A 24850-nucleotide genomic window follows, 5' to 3' on the forward strand; every position below is an offset into this window, starting at 1 on the left:
CAATACCTTGATCTGGAATTTCTAGCCTCCAGAACTGTGAGACAAATTTCTGTTGTTTAAGCTACTCCATTTGTGATATTTTCTTATAGCAGCCTTAGCAAACTCATACAACCCCATGACTTTACATTAGTTTTAAGCTTAATGTTTTTAGACTTCAGAATAAAGCATGGAAAATGGTACACTGAGGTCAATACGGCGAATGCCAGGGATGAAGATATTATCTACCCCAAGTTTTATTGCCAGCCATAAAATGCATTATCTTTCTTGAGAAGCTTACTGACAACTTGGCTTAGTTATACATTTATACTATTTTATGGGCTCACCAGGCTGGCAAGTTCCCTTAACCAGTATTTTTGTCATTCCAACATTCCTCTGGGAGGCAGTGTTTACACTTGTAAATCATTTATCAACTAGTGACTTCTGCATTGTTGTCTTTGGAGTCTTCTAATGTTTTATACGCTTGCTAACTAGATCACAAACTCCTTGAGTATCCTTGAATATCATACATTATTATTAAGCTTTCTGGGGATTATGGGCCTTCATATCCTGTAAAATGCATGGTGCTTATTGCAAAATGGCCCCTGTATTAGTTCTCCAGAGAAACAGAACCAACATACAAATGTAGGGTTGGGGGGAGGATTTTAAGGAATTGGCGTAAGTGGTTGTGGAGGCTGACAAGTCCCAGACCTGTGCTACTTTCTTACAGCAGCCTTAGCAAACTAATACAAGCTTATTACTTTAACATTAGTTTTAAGCTTTGTGTTTTAGAATTCAAAATAAGGCATGTATTTGAGACAGCAGGCTGGGAAGAGTTAACGTTACATTTCAATTCCAAAGGAATTTCTTCTTCTTTATGAAAGGTTAGTCTTTTTTATTTAGGCCTTCAACTGGGCTGGGCATGGTGGCTCATGCCTGTAATCCCAGCACTTTGGGAGGTAAAAAGGAAGGATTGCTTGAGCTCAGGAATTCGAGACCAGACCGGCAATATAGACAGCCTGTATCTAAATAAAAATAAATAAATAAATAAATAACCAAATAAAATTAGCCAGTGCCTGTAGTCTCAGCTATAAGGCAAGACGGTTGCTTGAGCCTGGGCGATTGAAGCTGTAACGAGATATGATTGTGTCACTGCACTCCAGCCTGGGTGACTGAGGGATAACCTGTCTGGGAAAAAAAAGAAAAAAAAAAGGCGTTTAACTGATTGTATAATGATATGGTTTAGATGTGTGACCCCTGCACATCTCATGTTGAAATGTGATACCCAGAGTTGGAAGTGGGCCTACAGGGAGGTATCGGATCATGCAGCAGATCCCTCATGAATGGCTTAGCACCATCCCCTTGGTGATAGTGAGTTCTCTGAGTGCGTGAGATCTTGTTTCAGAGGGTATCACCTCTCCTGCTGTCTCTCTAGCTCCTGCTATCACCATGTGCCATGCTGGCTCCCCGTTGTCTTCTGTCATGATCGTGAGCTTCCTGAGCCCTCACCAGAAGCTGAGCTGATGTTGGCACCATGCTTCTTGTACAGCCTACAGAACCATGAGCCAATTAAACCTCTTTTATCAGTTACCCAGCCTCAGATATTCCTTTATAGCAACACAAAAATGGCCCAATACAGATGAGGCCCACCCACATTACGGAGGGGAATTCACTTTACTCAAAGTCTACTGGCTTAAGGCTGGGCACGGGTAGCTCACACCTGTAATCCCAGCACTTTGAGAGGCTGAGGTGGTTGGATCACATGAGGCCAGGAGTTCGAAGCCAGCCTAGCCAACATGGCGAAACCCTTTCTTTACTAAAAAATACAAAAGTTGCTGGGCATGGTGGTGCATGCCTGTAGTCCCAGCTACTCAGATGACTGAGGCATTAGAATTGCTTGAGCTGGGGAGCAGAGCTTGCAGTGAGCTGAGATCATGCCACTGCACTCCAGCCTGGGCAATACAGTGTGACTCTGTCAAAAAAAAAAAAAAAGAAAAAAAATCAAAATCCAAAAAGTCTACTGACTTAAATGTTAAGTGTTTATTTTCATCTATAAAATACCTTCATCTTCATCTCTGATCTATGAGGACATTCAAGAACGAGGCTCCTTTTGTTTGATGGTTCTACCATTTTTTGAGATGTCCATGGTGGCATTCAAGACTATAGAAGAGGAAAATAGAGTGGTTGGAATTTCTAATGTGATGTGTAATTTCTAACGTGATCTGGAAATCTGGAAGGTGCAATCATTGTTTCTGCCTATTTTCCAATAGCCTAAACTTAGTCATATAACCACACTTTGCTTCAATGGAGGTTGGTAAATATCGTGACTTGCTTGCAGGCCATTAGCTCCCCTGAAATTAAAGAAGTTCTTTTTTTTTTTAAAGAAGGAAAGAATAGATACTAGGTTATTTGGTAGTCTCTTCCAAAACACTCAGGCAAATTAATAACATCCAAAAATGGAAAATCTTGAACAATTGAGATGAGATAAACTAATAATCAGGGGAAAATAAGGAGTTTTATAAATAAGGTGCAGCTTTAGCTCAGCACTGGGATTTTAATTCAGTTTATCAGAACTTCCGTTGCCAGGCTATTTGTAAATTAGATAAAATGTAAGAGACAATGTTAACAAAATTAAATAAAAAATACCTTCACAAAAAATCTGAATAATTTTTGACCAAATAGCTGAATACTATGGCTTAGCCAAGTTGACAGACAAAATTAATCATCACAGCCTCCAGTGAATCCTGCCACCTTAAATTCATGCTTTTTGTAGCATGAATCTGGACTGGTCTTGTGATGATTGGTTTTTAAAATTTTTTATGGATACATAATGGTTGTATGATGGAGTACATATGATATTTTGACACAAGCATATAATGTGCAATGATCAAATTTAGATAGTTGAAATATCCATTATCTCAAACATTTATCATTTGTTTGTGTTGGAAACATTCTAAAACGATTCTTCCAGTTATTTTAAAATACACGATAATTTATTGCTAACTATAGTTGCCCTATGGTGCTACTGAGCATTAGATTTTATTCATTCTATCTAACCATATTTTTGTACTCATTAACTAACTCCTCTTTATCTCCCCCTCCCTACTACCCTTCCCATCCTCTGGTAACCACCATTCTACTCTGTATGTCCGTGAGATCATTTTTTTTAGCTTGCACATGAGTGAGAACATGTGACATTTCTTTCTGTGCCTGACTTATTTTACTTAACATAATGTCTGCCTGTCTCATCCATGTTGTTGCAAATGACAGGATTTTATTTCTTTATTTTTATCTTAAGGATGCTGAATGGCTTATTAAGAGTCACTGTTATTTTCTTTTATTGATTTATTGATTTCAATTGTGATATATATCATTCATTTTCTATTAGTTTTTTTATTATGGTCATATGGCTTTATAAAGCAATGCTATTCAACTGATGTTCTACAACATAAAGGGGAATTGCTTTATTGTGGCTTTTGATGTTTCTAGAAATATTAATTTTGGTAGAATGATTCTTTCACTTCTTTTTTAAATAATTTTTCCATAGGTTATTGGGGGTGCAGGTGGTATTTGGTTACCTGATTGGTTCTTTAGTGGTGATTTGGGAGATTTTGGTGCACCCATCACCTGAGCAGTGGACACTGCACCCTATTTGTAGTCTTTTATCCCTCACCCCCGCTTCCACCCTTCCAAGTCCCCAAAGTCCATTGTATCATTCTTATGCCTCTGTGTCCTCATAGCTTAGCTCCCACATATCAGTGAGAACAAACGATGTTTGGTTTTTCATTCCTGAGTTATTTCCTTTAGAATAATAATCTCCAATCTCTTCCAGATTGCTACAAATGCCATTAATTTATTCTTTTTTATGGCTGAGTAGTAGTCCATCGTATATATCTACATCACAGTTTCTTTATCCACTTGTTGATTGATGGGCATTTGGTTTGGTTCCACGATGTTGCAATTGTGAATTGTGCTGCTATAAACATGCATGTGCTGCAAATCGTGCTGCCATAAATGTGTGTGCAAGTAACTTTTTCATACAATGACTTCTTTTCTTCTGGGTAGATACCCAGTAGTGGGATTGCTGGATCAAATGGTAGTTCTACTTTTAGTTCTTTAAGGAATCTCCATACTGTTTTCCATAGCGATTATAATAGTTTACATTCCTACCAGCAGTGTAGAAGTGCTCCAGTTTCATTCTCCTACATGTGGCTAGCCAATTATCACAGCACCATTTGTTAAAAAGGGTGTCCTTTTCCCAGTTTATGTTTTTGTTTGCTTTGTCAAAGATCAATTGGCTGTAAGTATTTGGGTTTATTTCTGGGTTCTCTATTCTGTTTCATTGGTCCATGTGCCTATTTTTATACCAGTACCATACTGTTTTGGTGACTATGGCCTTATAGTATAGTTTGAAATCAGGTAGTGTGATGCCTCCAGATTTGTTCTATTTGTTTAGTCTTGCTGTGGCTATACGGGCTATTTTTTGGTTCCATGTGAAGTTTAGAATTGCTTTTTCTAATTCTGTGAAACATGATGGTGGTATTTTGATGAGGATTGTGTTGAATTTGTAGATTGCTTTTGGCAGTATGGTCATTTTCACAATATTGATTCTACCCATCCATAAGCATGGGATGTGTTTCCATTTGTTTGTATCATCTATGATTTCTTTCAGCAGTGTTTTGTAGTTTTCTTTGCAGATGTCTTTTGCCTCCTTGGTTAGGTATATTCCTAAGTATTTCATTTTATTTTTTTGCAGCTATCGTAAAAGGGGTTGAGTTTTTTATTTGATTCTCTGCTCGGTTGCTGCACATGTATAGAAGAGCTACTGATTTGTGTACGTTAATATTGTATTTGGAAACATTGCTGAATCATTCTATCAAGTCTAGGAGCTTCCTAGAGGAGTCTTTAGGGTTTTCAAGGTAAACGATAATATCGTTAGCAAACAGGGACAGTTTGACTTCCTCTTTGCTGATTTGGATGCCCTTTCTTTCTTTCTCTTGTCTGATTGCTCTGGCTAGGACTTCCAGTACTATGTTGAAGAAGAGTGGTGTGAGTGGGCATCCTTGTGTCATTTTAGTTTTCAGAGGGAATGCTTTCAACTTTTTCCCATTCAGTATTATGTTGGCTGTGGGTTTGTCATAGATGGCTTTTATTATATTGAGGTATGTTTTTTGTATGCCGATTTTGCTGAGAGTTTTAATCATAAAGGAATGCCAGCTTTGTCAAATACTTTTTCTGCATCTATCGAGATGATCATGTGATTTTTGTTTTTGATTCTATTTATGTAGTGTATCACATTTAATTACTTGTGTATGTTAAACAACCCCTGCATCCCTGGTATAAAATCCAGCTGATCATGGTGGATTATCTTTTTAATATGCTGTTGGATTTGGTTAGCTAGTATTTTGTTAAGGATTTTAGCATCTATGTTAATCAGGGATATTGGTCTGTAGTTTTATTTTTTTATTATGTCCTTTCCTGGTTTTGGTACTAGGGTGATACTGGCTTCATAGAATGAATTAGGGAAGAGTCCCTCTTTCTCTATTTTGTAGAATAGTGTCAAAAGTATTGGTACCACTTCTTCTTTGAATGTCTGGTAGAATTCTGCTGTGAATCCATCTGGTCCAGGACTTTTTTTGCTGGTGATTTTAAAATTACCATTTCAATCTCACCACTTGTTATTGGTCTTTCAGGGTATCTAATTCTTCCAAATTCAAGCTAGGAGGGTTGTATTTTTCCAGGAATTTATCCATCTCTTTTAGGTTTTCTAGTTTATGTGTGTAAAGGTATTCATTATAGTCTTGAATGATCTTTTGTATTTCAGTGGTGTCAGTTGTAATATCTTCCATTTCATTTCTTAATGAGGTTATTTGGATTTTCTCTCTTCCTTTCTTGGTTAATGTTGCTAATGGTCTATCAATTTTATTTATCTTTTCAAAGAACCAGTTTTTTCTTTCATTTATCTTTTGCGTGTTTTTTTTTTTTTTTTTTTTAAATTTCAATTTCATTTAGTTCTGCTCTGGTCTTGGTTATTTCCTTTCTTCTGCTGGGTTTGGGTTTTGTTTGTTCTTGTTTCTCTGCTTCCTAGAGGTGTAACCTTAGAATGTCAGTTTGTGCTCTTTCAGTCTTTTTGATGTAGGTGTTTAGGGCTATGAACTTTCCTCTTAGCACCGTCTTTGCTATATCCCAGAGGTTTTAATAGGTTGTGTCATTATTATCATTCAGTTGGAAACATTTTTTTTTTTTTTTTTTTAGTCGGAGTCTCGCGCTGTCACCCAGGCTGGAGTGCAGTGGCCGGATCTCAGCTCACTGCAAGCTCCGCCTCCCGGGTTCACGCCATTCTCCTGCCTCAGCCTCCGGAGTAGCTGGGACTACAGGCGCCCGCCACCTCGCCCGGCTAGTTTTTTGTAATTTTTAGTAGAGACGGGGTTTCACCATGTTAGCCAGGATGGTCTCGATCTCCTGACCTCGTGATCCGCCCATCTCGGCCTCCCAACGTGCTGGGATTACAGGCTTGAGCCACCGCGCCCGGCCGGAAACATTTTTAATTTTCATCTCGATTTTGTTTTTGTCCCAGTGATCATCAGAAGCAGGTTATTTAATTTCCATGTATTTTCAGGGTTTTGAAGATTCCTTTTGGAGTTGATTTCCAGTTTTACGGCACTAGGATCTGACAGAGTGCTTGATATAATTTCAATTATCTTAAATTTATTGAGGCTCATTTTGTGGCCTATCATATGGTCTATCATATGGAGAAAGTTCCATGCACTGTTGAATAGAATGTGTATTCTGCAGCTGTTGGATTAAATGTTCTGTGCATATCTGTGAAGTCCATTTGTTCCAAGGTATAGTTTAAATCCATTGTTTCTTTGTTGACTTTTCGTCTTGATGAACTGTCTGGTGCTGTCGGTGGAGTATTGAAGTCCCCCACTATTATTGTGTTGCTGTCCATCTCATTTCTTAGGTCTATTAGTAGTTGTTTTATGAATTTGGGAGCTCTAGTGTTAGGTGAAAATATGTTTAGGATTGTGATATTTTCCTTTTGGACAAGGCCTTTCACCATTATATAATGTCCCTCTGTGTCTCTTTTAACTGCTGTGCTTTAAAGTTTATTTTGTCTGATATAAGAATAGCTACCCCTGCTCACTTTTGGTGTCCATTTGCATGAAATGCCCTTTTCCACCCCTTTACTTTAAGTTTATGTGATTCCTTATGGGTTAGGTGAGTTTTCTGAAGGCAGCAGATAGTTGGTTGGTGAGTTCTTATCCATTCTGCAGTTCTGTATCTTTTAAGTGGAGCATTTAGGTCATTTGCCTTCAGTGTTAATATTGAGATGTGAAGTACCATTGCATTAATCATGCCATTGTTGCCTGTGTAACTTGGCTTTTTGTTTTCGCTTTTTAAATTGTGTTTTTGTTTTATAGGTCCTGTGTGATTTATGCTTTAAAGAGGTTCTGTTTTGATGTGCTTCCAGGATTTGTTTCAAGATTTAGAGCTCCTTTTAGTAGTTCTTGTAGTGGTGGTTTGGTAGTGGCAAATTCTCTCAGCATTTGTTTTTCTGAAAAAGGCTGTTTTTTCTTCATATATGATGCCTAGTTTTGCTGGATACAAAATTCTTGGCTGATAATTGTTTTGTTTGAGGAGGGTGAAGATAGGGCCCCAATCCCTTCTAGACTGTAGGGTTTCTGCTGAGAAATCTGCTGTTAATCTGCTAGGTTTTCCTTTACAGGTTACCTGGTGTTTCTGTCCCACAGCTGTTAAGATTCTTTCCTTCGTCTTAACTTTAGATAACCTGATGACAATGTGCCTAGAAGATGATCTTTTTGCAATGAATTTCCCATGTGTTCTTTGTACTTCTTGTATTTGGATGTCTAGTTCTCCAGCAAGGCCAGGGAAGCTTTCCTTGATTATTCCCCCAAATATATTATCCAAACTTTTAGATTTCTCTTCTTCCTCAGGAACACTGATTTTTCTTAGGTTTGGTTATTTAACATAATCCCAGACTTCTTGGAGGCTTTTTTCATATTTTCTTATTCTTTTTTCTTTGTCTTTGCTAGACTGGGTAATTTGAAGAACCGACTTTCTTTCTTCTACTTGTTCAGTTGCATTGCTGAGACTTTCCAGAGCATTTTGCATTTCTATAAGTGTGACCAATGTTTCCTGAGGTTTGTCTTTATGCTATCTATTTCCTTGAATATTTCTCCCTTCACTTCTTGTACCTTGTTTTTGGATTTCCTCGCATTGGGCTTTTCCTTTCTCTGGTGCCTCCCTAATTAGCTTAATAACTAACCTCCTGAATTCTTTTTCAGGTAAATCAGGGATTTCTTCTTGGTTTGGACCCACTGCTGGTGAGCTAGTGTGATTTTTGGGGGGCGTTAAAGAGCCTTGTTTTGTCATATTACCAGAGTTGGTTTTCTGGTTCCTTCTCATTTGGGTAGGCTCTGACAGAGGGAAGGTCTAAGGCTGAAGGCTGTTGTTCAGATTCTTTTGTCCCGTGGGGTATTCCCTTGATGTAGTGCTCTTCCCCTTTTCCTACAGATGTGGCTTCCTGTGAGCAGAGCTGTAGTGATTGTTATCTCTCCTCTGAGTCTGGCCACCCAGCAAGTCTACCCAGCTGCAGGCTGGTACTGGGGGTTGTCTGCACAGAGTCCTGTGATGTGAACCATCTATGAGTCTCTCAGCCATGGATACCAGCCCCTGTTCTGATGGAAGTGGCAGGGGAATGATATGGACTCTGTGAGGGTTCTTGGCTTTGGTGGTTTAATGCTCTATTTTGTGGTGGTTGGCCTCCTGCCGGGACGTGGTGCTTTCCAGAGAGCATCAGCTATGGTAGTATGGAGAGGAACCGGTGGTGGGTGGGGCCTTAGGACTCTCCAGAGTATATGCCCTTTGTCTTCAGCTACCAGGGTGTGTAGGGAAGGCCCATCAGGTTGGGGCAGGGCCAGGCATGTCTGAGCTCAGACTCTCCTTGGGCAGATCTTGCTTCAGCTGCTGTGGGGAATGAGGGTGAGGTTCCCAGGTCACTGGGGTTGCGTACCTACGAGGATTATCACTACCTCTGTTGAGTCATGCAGGTTGTCAGGCAAGTGGGGAAAGCTGGCAGTCACAGGCCTCACCCAGCTCCCACGCAATCTGAAGGGCCAGTCTGTCTTCCACCATGCCCCCCTGCAAACGGTCTCAAGTCTGTGTCCAGGCAGTGGGCAAGTAGGGCTTGAGAACTTGCCCCAGGCTACCTGCCTCCCAGCTTGGAAAGAAAAGGACTTTGGTTCCTCCCATGCCTGTGGAGTCTGCATGCAAGATTCCTGTCCTCCCCCGAGTTCTGGACAGGAGGCTTCTTGCCTGGTTCAAATACAAAGTTTAGCTAGAGATTTTGTTGTGTTTGTGGCATTTCCCCCCACACCTCTGGCCGCCCTCTTGAAGGATCCCTGTGGTGCCAGGCAGGAATGGCCGACTCGGGGACCCAGGAAGCTCCCAGGGCCTTTCCCGCTGCTTCCTCTACCCCTGTATTTTGCTCGGCTCTCTAAATGGACTCAGCTTCAGGTAGGGTCAGAAACTTCTCCTGCAAACTGGACCTTTAGTTTCCCCAGTGGAGGTGTGTTCGGGAGCGGAGAATCTTCTTTTCCCACTTCCGCAGCTGGGGCACTCACAGTATTTGGGGTGTCTCCTGGGTCCTGCAGGAGCAGTCTGCTTCCTTCAAAGGGTGTGTGGGTCCTCTTTGGGATTCCTGGTTTGTTCTTGCAGTCATTCTTGAGCTAAAATTCACAATGCAAGCCTCTGCACACTGCTCTGTCTGTGCAAGTCAGAGCTGTAAGCTAGTCCTGTCTCCTGTTCGCCATGATGATCAGACACTCCCACTCTTTTACTTCCACACTATGGCCTGTAAGATGCAGTGGAGGCGAGGTCTGCAGTTGCTTCTTAGCTACTGGATTATGTTCCTTTCTTGGGGAAGTGCATGGGGAGCCTGACTTCCTCAGCTGCCCCAGCTACAGCTGTTAATTGATTTCATTCTTTTTTATGGCCCAATAGTATTCCATTGTGTATATCCACCACATTTTCTTCATCCATTCATCTGTTGATGGACACTTAGGTTGATTCCGTATCTTGGCTATCGTGAATAGTGCTGCAATAATCATGGGTGATTTCTCTGATCAATAGAATATGGTAGAAGTGACACTGAACAAGTTCTGGTTGTAGACTGAGGTCTTATTTTCCGCTGTTGCTGTCTTAGAACTCAACTATTGTGTGAAGAAGCAAGGTTATTCTGTTGCGGAGGCTTCAGGAAGAAAGGGGCCCCAGAGGAGAAAAGACTATGAGGTAAAGACAGGTCCAGCCAACTTAGACTTTCTAATCAACTAGCTAAGACCCAGACATGTGAGAATGGTCAGCTTGGATTCTCCTGCCCCAGCTGAGCTTCCAGAATACTCAGCTAAATAAAAATGAGGAACAAAGCCATCTCTGCAGAGTCCTGTCCAAATTGCATGGTCATGAGCAAATGAATGGTGGTTGTATCTTAAATCCTTAAGTTTTGAGGTGACCTGTTATGTAGTAATAAATAACTTACACTGATGATTTCATTAAATAATTATACTTTACTAAATGGAAAGAATTAGGATCCAGAATATTATCTTGTCAACATAGAAAGGATAGTGTTATTTCACACAGGACATTGCAAATTTCAACCCATATTGCCTCCGATCAGCTTATGACTTCCTACTACTATTTTTAGAAGGACTCGTGTTTATACGGGACTATTTCTCAACTGATTCTCTTGCTTAGTTACTACAAATTTGGGGTTTGCCTTTCACTTGAATTGGGCTTTCTGGAAAGAAAAGAAGAAAATCAAACTATTTCCTGCACTGTGCCTCTCAACCTAACCCTACACTGTGCCTCTCAACCTAACCATGGCTGTTTCTCTGCTCTTTTAATCTTTACTATACACCTCTGCCAACCAGCTCAGACTTTGGAGATGGCAAATGGAAGAAACAAAAGATGAGAAAGGGAAAAAGAAAGATAAAGGAAACAAATCCGCAGAGATAAACAGAGGGACTGAGGTTCTCTAGAGCAAAATGAAGAAGTAAATTTAAAACTAAAAAAGACTTTCGGGAGTTCCTTTTCTTCCACCTTCTGGAGCGCAGAGAGCTTCATTCAGGGTTACATGAATCAGAGTTCAGCATCTCCCATGGGCACATATTTTAGTTTCATGGACAATAAACTTCCACTAGTGTTAAGTGAATGACTTTGCACAAAATGATGCCTCCACGAAGCAATCAGCCCTGAAGATCCTATCTGGAACACCTGGCTCTGGAGAGCGTAGAAAGTTCCTAAGAACAAAGGGCTATAGAAAAAAGTGAGAAGATGCAAAGAGAGGTACCTGACCAGGTGACTTCCTTTTGGCCTGGAAAAGCTTTTTGGATCCCTTTCTGCCTGCCCTCCCTTAACTACTAGGTGGAAACGGAGGGTGCTGTGTTGTATAGATGTACTGAAGGATGAGTTTAAGGTTTCTCTGTTTTCAGTAGCTCAGAGCTTTCACCAGTGAAGGGGCAGCAAAAGGCACTGGTGGTTTCCCCAGTGGAGACACTCAGAGGCTCTGTTCTGAGATGGGGAAGTTGAGATTAGCCTTCATCAGTGCTGCAAGAGGTATGATAAGCAGGTTTCTATGTTCTTAACTTTCCAGTGGGGTCACAGTTCAGGTTGCAGGGACATAAAGGGGATTTCTGAGCCTCTTGACACTTCCAGGTACAAGCTCATTAAAAACCTGCTAAAAAGAATAAGTGAATAAAATGAAACAAAAAAGAGTGGTTGCACAGACAACAGAAACACAGGCTCTTGATGAATTTTAGCAGGGCTTTCTGAAAATCTGGCTCTCTTTAAGGCTGTGCGTATTCCCATAAACTAACAAACAAATTAGAAAATGCCAAGAAAATGCCATTTAATCTCTTGCCATTTGCTACTTTGCTGTAAATTTGATTTACTTCTTTTGGGAGAATTACCCCAGAGTAGTGTGATTACCAAACTTCAGCAGACATCAACTCACTTGGAGGACTTGTTAAAATGCAGATTGCTGGGTGCCACCCTGGGATTTCAGATTCGTTAGTTTTTTTATTTTGTTTAATGGATTATAATCTATTATACGTGTTATTTATTATTTTTAGGACTTATGTATAATGTAATAAAAATGTTATTTATTATAAACACCTATTATTTATAATAATGTTTATTTATAAGCATTATTTATTTTGATGCTGAAATTGTCCACCATTTGATAATGGGGAATCTTTTCAAGCTGGATTCTGTGTCCATTTGCTATACACTCACTGTATCTTGCTTTCTGCACAAGATATTCCTGGCTCACCTAAGACTTTCTCTGCTGCAGTCCGGGAATTAGCCATTTTCCAAGGAGCCATGTTCCTCTTAGTGGAAAATTGTATGTATAAATCAAGTTCTGGGCTTTGGGAGTGCTCATTGCTAATGGGGTGTCACTGCTTCCAGCCCTATGAGTGGCCAGAGCTAGAGAACATGTGTATGTAAATATGTGATATATATAAAAAACATGTACAAATAAACATGTGTATGTATATAAACACACTTTTATGTCTATATTTATTTATATATTGTTTATATATAAGTATATATTATTAGATATATTTAAAATATATACAGTATTCTCTTTCTCTTTGTGTGTGTGTGTATATATATATATATACTATGATTCATGTGATACATTCAGTTCCAATGCAACACTATAGGTTTTTATGCTAAAGGCACAATAAAATTTATTTACTTCAAGTATTGGAAATAAGAAATAATATCACATCCCTTCCTTTGAAATACTTGACTTTGTTGTATTTGTCATAACAGTTTTCCTCCTTTGCATGAGAAGTTCCTGACTTCATTTATGCGTCTGTCTGACAGCCATCTTTCCTGGAGGTATTGCTTCCTTCAGAATTAACAGCATGTAGCTTTTCTTTATTTCTGATGACCTGTTTTGAAATTCTCATGGAACTTACATTTTCTCCCCTTCCATGTTTGTAACGTCCTTCCCCTTCTCATCTATACAGGTGGGCAACGCAGCATGAGAAGTCAGAGCCAGAGCTCTGAAGGAGAAACTTGGCTCCTGGCATCCTCCTGTGCTTGCCTGTTTGATCCGTCATCCTCTTTGCAGCCAATCTCCGAGCTCCACCACCACTGCCCATCCATGCGGGGGCCCCCTTCGCTCTGTGTTTGGGCTCTGACTCCCTGTTCCAGGTGGTCACTCCATGTGGACACCCTCCTCACTGAGCTTGGGCTTGGGCTTCCTACATTGCATTGCTGGCCTGTCTAGATGCCCTCCTGACCGCTCGTGGTCCCTGAAGGCCACCCTCCTCTCCCTGCTCTGGCTTTGATTTTCCACCCTGGATATCTCTCATTGGGTCGCTCTCCTGCCCTGCCTGGTTGAGCTCTGTCTTTCCATGACAGGTCACCCGCCCCTCCCCCCACCCCCATCCTATTGATACCTTCTTTATCCTGCCTGGGCTCTGGCATCTCATGCTAGGTCTCCCTCTTATCAATTCTTCCCTTCCCTTCCCTTCCCTCCCTTCCCCTCCCCTCCCCTCCCTTCCCCTCCCCTCCCCTCCCCTCCCCTCTCCTCCCCTCCCCTCCCCTCTCCTCCCCTCCCCTCCCCTCTCCTCCCCTCCCCTCCCCTCTCCTCCCCTCCCCTCCCCTCTCCTCCCCTCCCCTCCCCTCTCCTCCCCTCCCCTTCTTTCCTTTTCTTTTCTTTTCTTTCTTGACGGAGTCTTGCTCTGTTGCCAGGCTGAAGTGTAATGGTATGATCTCGGCTCACTGCAACCTCCGCTTCCCGGGTTTAAGTGATTCTCCTGCCTCAGCCTCCTGAGTAGCTGGGATTACAGGCATGCACCACCACGGCCAGCTAATTTTTGTATTTTTAGTAGAGATGGGGTTTCACCATGTTGGTCAGGGTGGTCTTGAACTCCTGACCTCAGGTGATCCACCCACCTTGGCCTCCCAAAGTGCTGGGATTACAGGTGTGAGCGCCCGCACCTGGCCTATGAATGCTTTCTTTACCGCACTGGGGCTCCAACACCTACTCTGGGCCATTGCCCCTCTCTACCCCCTACCACAGATACCTGCCTTGCTCTTCCTCAGCTAATGACTTTAGAACTGAAATGTTCAGGAAGGGAAGGCCTCAACTGGATTGTTTAAAATATAAAGAAATGGAAGCCCCATGGTTTGCCCAGAGTCACATAGCAAATTAGTGGCAGCATCGATACAAATCCAGTTCTCCCTGAGTGTAAGTTGGGTAAAGACAGGGATCTTGTCTTTTGTTCACTACTTTATCCCCAGTGCCTAGCACAATGTCTGCATTGAGTAGAATGAAAGAATAAATGTATTATTTCCTGTTTAACTCTTTTCTTTTTCTTCTTTGTCATCTTGATATGTGCGTGTTGTATGTATGTGTAAATACTGGTGACTCTTTACACATTTGTCTATTATCAGTAGTAATTAATGCCCTTACATAAATGCCAACATCTTAATTTCTGTGCCTAGGAGTTTCATCAATTCCATGAATTTCTGGAGTTTCTAGCTGGATAGATGGCAAACCTTATAAACTTTGTCATGTGGTTAAGGACATGGAAGCCTTAAAAGCAGCAGTCATTACAGCATTCCAGGACTCCAGGACTTCCACCAACTGTGGAAGAGAGGATGTGTGATCACTATCAAAGTTAGTTTTCTGGTCACTAGACTATAATCCCTTCAAAAGATTCGGAACCCTACAAGAGAAAAATACCATCACCAGATGGCAAACTTGAGACCCAGGATGCATTCCTTCAGTCACACTGTTCGACTAAGACCATTCTGCAGATGATCTCACAGCGCAGTGTTTCTAAACACATGCTGAGGAACCCTGCCTCTGAGAGATCCTTCTTGAGAGGAGGATTCTGAGTTCCAATAACATTGAGAACATACTCGCATACATGTCTTCTCTAGTAGTTCACAATGGACATGAGCATTGTGAAAGCTCTAAGAAATGCTGGAGTGGAGAAAACTGTTTAACTTTGTGTAACCTGGCATCATGCAAATTTACTTAACCATAAAGCTCCGGTGTAGAATAATACCAGTTTCAGTCTCATTTCCTCATTCATGCAAAGGGCAAACACATTATGTTACGTGGGGCTTTTGCACAGAGTGAATGAGATAAACATATGTAAAGTATACAGCACCATCCTTGGTATACGCTACACAAATGATAGGTGTTAATTCCTTTTCTCAGATTTATTATTTGCTGAAAACCATTGTTTTATTATTGAAAAAGTTACATATATTTATTTATAATAATAGAAAGAATACACAAGGCTAAAACTTTAAACCATAAAAGGGATAAAATTTAAAAACTATCTCCTACCTCAGATTCCTCAGAGTCCCAAGAGGAATGTTTTCATGTACCTTTCCAGACATTTTCTGTGCATGTATATGCAGACATATCAGAAACAGATTTTCAAAAATCTATTCCCAGTAAATGAGGTAATGGGTTTGCATTCATTTGCTTTGTACTTCTGCAGCAGTACTTCTAGTTTCTTCCATTTTGTGCTACCTCAATTTGTTTTTCTAAAATTCTTGGGAGGGGTAAAGTTAGGGCCTTATGTTTATAGCGAAACATTTATGAAGTGAATGTCACAGAGAACTGGAAACCCCCATAGTGTTTGGGGGTTAACTAAAGGTCTAGTTTAAGTGTAAAGCCTTTTTTGGTAAAGACTTGCTTAATACTTCCTGAAGGAACTGGTATGTAGGTATTAAGGGGCTAGTATGTAGGTTTCCAATTTATGATAGTTTGTTTGACTTCTGATTTTTCAACTTCACCATGGTGCAAAAGCAATATGCATTCAGTAGAAACCGTATTTGGGGTACCTGTGCAACCATTCTGTTTTTCACTTTCACTACAGTAGTCAATATATCACAGGCGATATTTGACACTTTATTATAAAATAGACTTTGTGATAGATGATTTTGCCCAATTTTATGCTATTGTAAGTGTTTTGGGCACATTTAAGGTAGGCTAGTCTAAGCTAGGATGTTCAGCAGGTTAGGTGTATATTTAATGCATTTTGACTCATGATATTTTTAACTTAAGGTGGATTTATTGGGATGTAATCTTATTCTAAGTCAAGGAGCACCCACGCTCCATAATAATTAAATTTGATATCTTTTATTTTAACAGTTATGACTTGCCTTATAGGTGGCTATATCTAGGTATCTCACCCCTGAGAAAACACGAGTTTTTTGAGGACCCTGTTCATGTCTTGTACCAATTCAAACACATTAAAGGGATTTAATATGGATTTGATGAAGCGAGGGAGTGCCCAGAGAAGACCAGAGCATCTGTTCTCTCTACCAGAACAAAACTGTGATTGAGGAGGTGAATGTTCATTTATCTGTTCTTTCAGGTAAGGGTGGAGGATAGGGAAGGAGAACGTGGGAGCCTGGGCAGGAGAGGGTCAGAGCTGCATCTATAGAGAGACACAAGTTTGTAGTTACTCTGATGATGTATTAGCTTCCCAGGGCTGCTCTAATAAAGTACCACAAACTGGATGGCTTAAACAACAGAAATTTATTGTCTTACAGTTTTGGTGGCTAGAAGTCTAAAGTGTCAGCAGAGCCATTTCTTGCTGAGGACTCACTCTTTGGCTTGTAGATGGCTGTCTTCTCTCTCTGTCTCTTCTGATCATCTTTCTCTATTCATGTCTGTGTTCAGATTTCCTTTTCTTACAAGAACACCAGCCATATTGATTAGTGACCACCCTAACAAACTCATTTTAACTTGATAGGCTCTGTAATAACCATATCTCCGTATAAGGCCCCATTCTGAGGCACTGAAGGTTAGGACTCCAACATATGAATTTTGGAGGGGACACAATTCAGCCTGTAGCAGATGGGTTATCATGCTGGGCTTTAGTGCTTTTCAAGACCCACCCTGTGCCAGTATGCCCACTCACCAACCGCATCTGTCAAAATGTAGGCTCCTTAAAGAAATGAAAGCACTAAAATCACATGTGGTGATTGCCATTTATCCTCTTGTTGACAAAGTAGTTCATTTCCCTGAGAGTGTTTTGTGTGGTCCGAAGCACCTGCCAGTCTATCTGTGCTGTACCCTCCCAAGACAAAAACACAGGAAGCCGAGCCGTAGGTGGCCACTGGCACCCACTGCCTTCATGATTTCCTCTTTGGTTTCTTCTGTTTTGTTCCCTTGCTTCACTCTGTGACTTGTCTGGACATTCACTCTTTGACCCTTGTGGCTAGTCCCTCCCCTTCTTCTTTATTGCCTGGAGTTATCTCCCTATGCCCATAACTCTAATCACTTCTTTCACATTCTCTTTCAGTGAAGGATGAGGAAATTGAAAGCAGAGTATGCACATTTTATTAGGAGATTCAAACGGCATCCTACTGCATTAGCCTCAAAAGTCCTAAAATATAAAGACATCCATCTGACAGATCACTGAGGGGAGGACTTATTTTTCTGTTTTAGAATAGTTTCTGATTACACTTATTAGCTCAAGAAGAAAAGAAGCTAGTTGTTTCTCATCCAGGAGTGGATTTGTGGTTTGGCTTCACCATGGCTTCCTGCCGTGCCTGGAACCTTAGGGTGCTGGTGGCTGTCGTGTGTGGGCTACTGACTGGCATCATTTTGGGACTGGGCATCTGGAGAATTGTGATCAGGATCCAAAGAGGTAATGCTGTCCTGCTATGCTTAACTCAGAGTAAGAGAAGGCATGGGACCTCTGTCCCTGCCACCTGAGGCACAAGTACCGGGAGGTGCCTTGTCCGGTCTGAGGCATCCCAGCAAGATGCCATTTATGGGATATAAAAGACCAAATCAGTAAAGCCTAGCAGATGGTTGAACAGAAATGAATAGGTGTGGGTGTGAATGGGCAGGGGGAAGAGTGACATAATTGAATTGGCCTCTTTATGCTCTTTTAACTCCAGACTGAATTGGTAGAAGAGTAATAATTAAAACAATTAGTAACACATGTTTAGGTCTGTTGGGTTAAATTAAGGAAAGGGTGAATCATTATGAACAATGAGACACAAATGCAGCAAACATGTACACACACATACATAACACACACACAACCAAACACGCACAGAATAGAATTTCATTTTAAGAGAGAGGTTAAAGAAACTCATCACTAAGGTTTAAGTGAAATGATCTCACGGTTTGCACACAAATTTCCCACTTTCCAGATGTAGGAAATTAATCAACAATTTTAAAACCATTTTAAAATGACTTTCCTGCTTATTCAACGAATATTTGTTAGTTCCCCACTGTGTGCCAGAGCTGGCCTGGAAAAGGAGGACGTGGGAGGGGAAGTATTGAGTAAAACAATGATGTTAAAGGAAAGCCCGCTGTAATTCAGAACAGAAAATTTCAATGATCCTAATGCTGGATCCCTTGGGCTGTAGAGCTTCTCCATAAAGGAATTCAATATTGGATGGGCCGCATACTCCCTTTTGTAAACATCAGAGAAAGCTTCTAATGAAACAATAAATAAGGGTAAGTGTCATGCGCGTCCGTGTGAAGAGACCACCAAACAGGCTTTGTGTGAGCAACATGGCTGTTTATTTCACCTGGGTGCGGGCCGGCTGCACCTGAAGAGTCAGCGAAGGGAGATAAGGGTGGGGCCGTTTTACAGGATTTGGGTAGGTAAAGGAAAATTAGTCAAAGGGGTGTTGTCCTCTGGTGGGCAGGAGTGGGGGTCACAAGGTTCTCAGTGGGGGAGCTTTTTGAGCCAGGATGAGCCAGGAAAAGGAATTTCACAAGATAATATCATCGCTTAAGGCAAGGACCGGCCATTTTCACTTCTTTTGTGGTGGAATGTCATCGGTTAAGGCGAGGCAGGGCATTTGCACTTCTTTTGTGATTCTTCAGTTACTTCAGGCCATCTGGGCGTATACGTGCAAGTCACAGGGGATGCGATGGCTTGGCTTGGGCTCAGAGGCCTGACATTCCTGCCTTCTTATATTAATAAGAAAAATAAAATAGTGTGAAGTGTTGGGGTGGCGAAAATTTTTGGGGGGTGGTATGGAGAGAAAATGGGTGATGTTTCTCAGGGCTGCTTCAAGCGGGATTAGGGGCGGCGTGGGAACCTAGAGTGGGAGAGACCAAGCTGAAGGAAAATTTTGTGGTAAGGGGCGATATTGTGGGGTCATTAGAAGAAACATTTGTCGTATAGAATGATTGGTGATGGCCTGGATGAGGTTTTGTATGAATTGAAAAACTAAACGGAAGACATAAGGTCTGTAAAAGAGGCCAGGCGCGGTGGCTCAAGCCTGTAATCCTGGCACTTTGGGAGGCCGAGACGGGCGGATCACGAGGTCGGGAGATCGAGACCATCCTGGCTAACATGGTGAAACCCCGTCTGTACTAAAAAATACAAAAAGAAACTAGCCGGGCACGGTGGCGGGCACCTGTAGTCCCAGCTACTCAGGAGGCTGAGGCAGGAGAATGGCATAAACCTGGGAGGCAGAGCTTGCAGTGAGCTGAGATCCGGCCACTGCACTCCAGCCTGGGTGACAGAGGGAGACTCCGTCTCAAAAAAAAAAGAAAAAAAAAAAAAGGTCTGTATAAGAGAAAGAGAAAAAACAGGTATTAAAGGACTAAGAATTGGGAGGACCTAGGACATCTAATTAGAGAGAGCCTAAGGGGGTTTGGCATAATTACTTGCTTGGTTGGTGAGTTTTTAGGCTCTAAGTTTTTGGGGTGCAGTTTAAGTTGTTCTGGTGTCTGGAATGAGACTGGGACGTAATAAAAAGGAGTGTCCACACAGGAGCTCCAATGGGCTGGAACCTGCAGCATTCCGAGGACAGGCCTGAATTCTGAGAAAGGAAAGTGGTAAAAGTATTGTCTAGTCCTTTTTAAGTTGGTGACTGAGCTTGGTGAGGTGTTTTTTAAAAAGACCATTAGTCCATTCTACCTTTCCTGAAGATTGAGGATGGTAAAGGATATAAAGGTTTCACTGAATACTAAGAGCCTGAGAAACTGCTTGGGTGATTTGACTATTAAAGGCTGGTCCATTATCAGACTGTATAGGAGGTAGGAAGGCCAAACCGAGGAATTATGTCTGAAATGACTGCGCTGGCCTTCTCAGACCCTGTGGGAAAGGCCTCTACCTATCCAGTGAAAGTGTCTACCTAGACTAAGAGATATTTTAGTTTTCTGACTCGGGGCATGTGAGTAAAGTCAATTTGCCAGTCCTGGGCAGGGGCAAATCCTTGAGCTTGATGTGTAGGAAAGGGAGGGGGCCTGAACAATCCCTGAGGGGCAGTAGAATAGCAGATGGAACACTGAGTAGTGATCTCCTTTAGGATAGGTTTCCATGATGGAAAGGAAATGAGAGTTTCTAAGCGACAGGCTAGCAACTTGTAAGCTACATGGAAGAGGTTATGAAATGATGACAGAATAGAATGGGCCTGTGAGGCTGGAAGGAGATAATGTCCTTGGTCTAAGAACTATTTGCCTTGTGTGGGAAGAGATTGATAGGTGGAAGTTTCAGCGGGGGAGTAGGTGGGAGTGGCCGATGTGAAGGAGGAAAACTGCCGTGAGGGATAGAAGTTGGAAGCTTAGCTGCTTTTTTAGCTAACTTATCAGCATAAGCATTGTCCTGAGCGATGGTTGGGGAAAGAAAATAGATTTTGGAAGTTATGAGAACTGTAGAGAGTTGAGCATAGTTTGTGATTTTTAGGGCCTCTAACAGTATTAAAGCAGTGGCAGCCACTGCGCGCAGACATGAGGGCTAGGCTAAAACAGTAAGTTCAAGTTGTTTGGACAGAAAGGCTGCAGGACGCGGTCCTGGCTCTTGTGTAAGAATTCTGTCGGCACTAACTATGCCTAGGAAGGAAAGGAGTTGTGTTATAGAAGGGATTGGGGTTTTGGAGATTAGCCGGACACGATCAGCAGGGAGAGCACGTGTGTTTTTATACAAGAATTTTGCGGAGATAGGTAACAGATGAGGAAGAAATTTGGGCTTGACTGAAGTAATGGGGGCTGTCCGTGAGGCCTTGCAGCAGTACAGCCTAGGTAATTTGCTGAGCCCGATGGGTGTCAGGGTCAGTTCAAGTGAAAGCAAAAAGAGGCTGGGAGGAGGGGTGTAGGGAAATAGTAAAGAAAGTATGTTTGAGATCCAGAATAGAATAATGGGTTGTGGAGGGAGGTATTGAGGATAGGAGAGGATATGGACGCAGAGATCTTGAATTAACCTGTAAGGCTTGTCTGGTTTTAGGACAGGTAAAACGGGGGAATTTTAAGGGGAGTTTATAGGTTTTAAAAGGCCATGCTGTAGCAGGCGAGTGATAACAGGCTTTAATCCTTTTAAAGCGTGCTGCGGGATGGGATATTGGCATTAGTGGGGTAAGGGTGATTAGGTTTTAATGAGATGGTAAGGGGTGCATGATCAGTCACCAAGGAGAGGTATCCTATGCTTGTGGGTTAAGGTGGGGGGATACGAGGGGAGGATGTGAAGGAGGCTTTGAACTGGGGGAAAAGGCAGCAATGAAGTGTGGCTGTAGCCCAGGAATAGTCAGGGAAGCAGATAATTTAAAATGTCTTGACCTAATGAGGGAGCTGGGCAGGTGGGGATAACTAAAAAGGAGTGTATAAAAGAATGTTGTCCAAGTTGGCACCAGAGTGGGGAGTTTTAAGAGGTTTAGCAGCCTGGCCATCAATACCCACAACAGTTATGGAGGCAAGGGAAACAGGCCTTGAAAAGAAGGTAATGTGGAATAGGTAGCCTCCACATTGATTAAGAAGGGGACGGACTTACCCTCCACTGTAAGAGTTACCCAAAGCGTCTGTGATGGTCCAGGAGGCTTCCGAGGCAATCGGGCAGCATCAGTCTTCAGCCGCTAAGCCGAGAAGATCTGAGAAGGAGTCAGTCAGAGAGCCTTGAGCCAGAGTTCCAGGGGCTCTGAGAGTGGCTGCCAGGCGAGTTGGATAGTCCAGTTTCCAGTGGGGTCCTGCACAGATGGGACTCGGCTTAAGAGGAATCCCGGGCTGCAGGCATTCCTTGGCCTAGTGGTCAGATTTCCGGCACTTGTAGCAAGCTCCTTGAGGGGAGGAGGTTCTGGAGGAACCCCTGGCAGCTGCGGTTCAGGCGTTTGGAGTTATGTGCTGGAGATGTGGCTGGGGTTTGTCTCACAGTGGAGGCAAGGAATTGCAACTCAGAAATAAGTTGCTACTTGGCTGCCTCTACTCTATTATTGCACACCTTGAAGGCGAGGTTCATTAAGTCCTGTTGTGGGGTTTGAGGGCTGGAATTTAATTTTTGGGGTTTTATTTAATGTCAGGAGCAGATTGGGTAATAAAATAAAATGCATATTGAGAATAAGACGGCCTTCTGACCTTTCAGGGTCTAAGGCTGAAAAGTGTCTCAGGGTTGCTGCTAAACAGGCCATGAACTGGGCCTCTAAGTTTTTCATATTTGATGAAAAAGAGCCTAAATGCTAACTGATTTGGGAGAGGTCGGATAAAGAAAAAGAAACATTAACCTTGACTATGCCTTTAGCTCTATCCACTTTTTTAAGAGGAAATTGCTGGGCAGGTGGGGGAGGGCTAGTTGCGGAACGAAAACTGTAAGCCAGATTGGTGTGAGGAGGGGAGGTGATAAAACGACTATAGGCTGGGGGAGCAGAGACTGAGGAAAAATTGGGACCTAGCTTGGCCTGGCGAGGAGGGGAGAGGTCAGACGGGTCTGTAGAAAGGGATGATTTTTAGAAAGACTCAGCGATGCTTGGGGTTGGGGCTGAGGGGACAGGCGGGAGGAAAAGAAGGAAGATTTGGGACGAGTTGCATTGGGAACAGAGACTAGGGAAGGACTGATGTGTAAAAGAATGCCTGGACGTCAAGCACCTCAGACCGTTTGCCCATTTTACAACAATTATTTAGATCTTGTAGGATGGAAAAATCGAAAGTGCTGTTTTCTGGCTATTTAGAACTACTGTCGAGTTTGTATTGGGGTTAAGCAGCATGTAGAAGAAAAGAGGCATTAGGTTTTAGATCAGGTGTGAGTTGAAGAGGTTTAAATTCTTGAGAACACAGGTTACGGAGAAGAAGGAAGAATGGAGGGTGGAAGGTTGCCCACGGTGAAGGAGGCAAGCCCAGATAAAAGAGAGAGTGGAGACACAGAGAGAAGGAATTTGGGGGTTCTTGCTCTCCAGAAAAGCAGGAAAGGGGTCGGGGAGCAGAAATAAGGTATGGGGTGCAAAATAAGAGATCGGGGCGCAAAAATAAGAGGGGGCACAAAAATAAGACGTCAGGGCGCAAAAAAAGAGGTCGGGGTTCTTGCCCCTCCCCCAGAAAAGCAGAGAAGGGGTAGAGACAGGGAGGGTAGGGGTTGGGGTGCTCGCCCCTCCCCCAGAAAAGCGGGACTTGCCGCTTAGGGTGAAGGACCAAGGCAGATATCCCTGCAGCGTGGTCAGACACCCCTGAAACGTGGGTGAGTAATCAGAGAGGCGTCCCTGCAATGATTAAACACCAAGGGAAGGCTGCCTTCCCCAGTCTGTAACCGGCGCCGCGTTTTGGGTCCACGGATGAAACGTGTCTCTTTTGTCTCTACCAGAAAATGAAAGGAATTGAAATTAAGAGAAGGGAGAGATTGAAGGGTGGTGCCAAGACTGAAAGGAGAAAGAGATCGAGGGATAGTGAGAGAGGTTGGAGAAGAGAGTAAAAAGAGGCCGCTTACCTGATTTAAAATTGGTGAGATGTTCCTTGGGCTGGTTGGTCTGAGGACTAGAGGTCATAGGTGGATCTTTCTCACGGAGCAAAAAGCAGGAGGACAGGGGATTGATCTCCAGAGGGAGGTCCCCTGATCCGAGTCACGTCACCAAAATGTCATGCGCATCCGTGTGAAGAGACCACCAAACAGGCTTTGTGTGAGCAACATGGCTGTTTATTTCACCTGGGTGCGGGCGGGCTGAGTCCGAAAAGAGAGTCAGCAAAGGGAGATAAGGGTGGGGCCGTTTTATAGGATTTGGGTACGTAAAGGAAAATTACAGTCAAAGGGGGGTTGTTCTCTGGCGGGCAGGAGTGGGGGGTCACAAGGTGCTCAGTGGGGGAGCTTTTTGAGCCAGGATGAGCCAGGAAAAGGAATTTCACAAGATAATATCATCGCTTAAGGCAAGGACCGGCCATTTTCACTTCTTTTGTGGTGGAATGTCATCGGTTAAGGCGAGGCAGGGCATTTGCACTTCTTTTGTGATTCTTCAGTTACTTCAGGCCATCTAGGCATATATATGTGCAAGTCACTGGGGATGCAATGGCTTGGCTTAGGCTCAGAGGCCTGACAGTAAGTAATGCCAATTGGGAAAGGCAGCAGGAGAGGGAGTATGCCCTCCCAGCAGGTAACTGGGGAGGACAGAAGGTTGGGGAGCTAGCAGGAGCATGGAGCATGGCTGCAAAGATCCACTGTTGAAGACCAATGGAGGGATCTGACATACTGGCTGCTGATGGAGTGGTAGCTGGGGATGGATCTGTTCCTCCCCCTATCCCACTGCCCTAACCAGTATTTAGAGAATACTGTATACATAGTATTTAGAGAACTAGAACGAGAAAATTTACCAGAACAAAAATAGTAAAATTTAAACTTGGAGCAAATGTGTTTTTGCTTGTTTGTTTAAGGTTGTAAAATAGTTTCATTCAGGTTAAAAAATTATGAACTATGGATTTTACCCCATTAAGACTGCCAAATTTATAAGACCTCAATTAAAGGGCATACTTCACGAAGTTTTTTTTTTCCTTCCTTCCTGTTCCCTTCCCTTCCCCTCCCCTCCGTTCCCTTCCCTTCCCTTCCCTTCCCTTCCCTTCCCTTCCCTTCCCTTCCCTTCCCTTCCC

At 42.6% G+C, this 24850-nt stretch overlaps 1 protein-coding gene across 1 annotated transcript in view; it reads left to right on the plus strand.

Annotated features, from left to right (window-relative positions):
• The first annotated feature begins 17325 nt into the window (after nt 1-17325).
• ADGRG7 (adhesion G protein-coupled receptor G7) overlaps nt 17326-24850 on the plus strand; it is a 73001-nt gene continuing 65476 nt past the window's right edge. Inside the window, exon 1 of the mRNA XM_010368845.2 lies at nt 17326-17696. Coding sequence (XP_010367147.2) covers nt 17582-17696 — 115 coding nt within the window. The 5' untranslated portion in view covers nt 17326-17581. The remainder of the gene's footprint in view (nt 17697-24850) is intronic.

Source organism: Rhinopithecus roxellana, chromosome 1, assembly GCF_007565055.1.
Source record: "Rhinopithecus roxellana isolate Shanxi Qingling chromosome 1, ASM756505v1, whole genome shotgun sequence".
Taxonomy (NCBI): Eukaryota; Metazoa; Chordata; class Mammalia; order Primates; family Cercopithecidae; genus Rhinopithecus; species Rhinopithecus roxellana.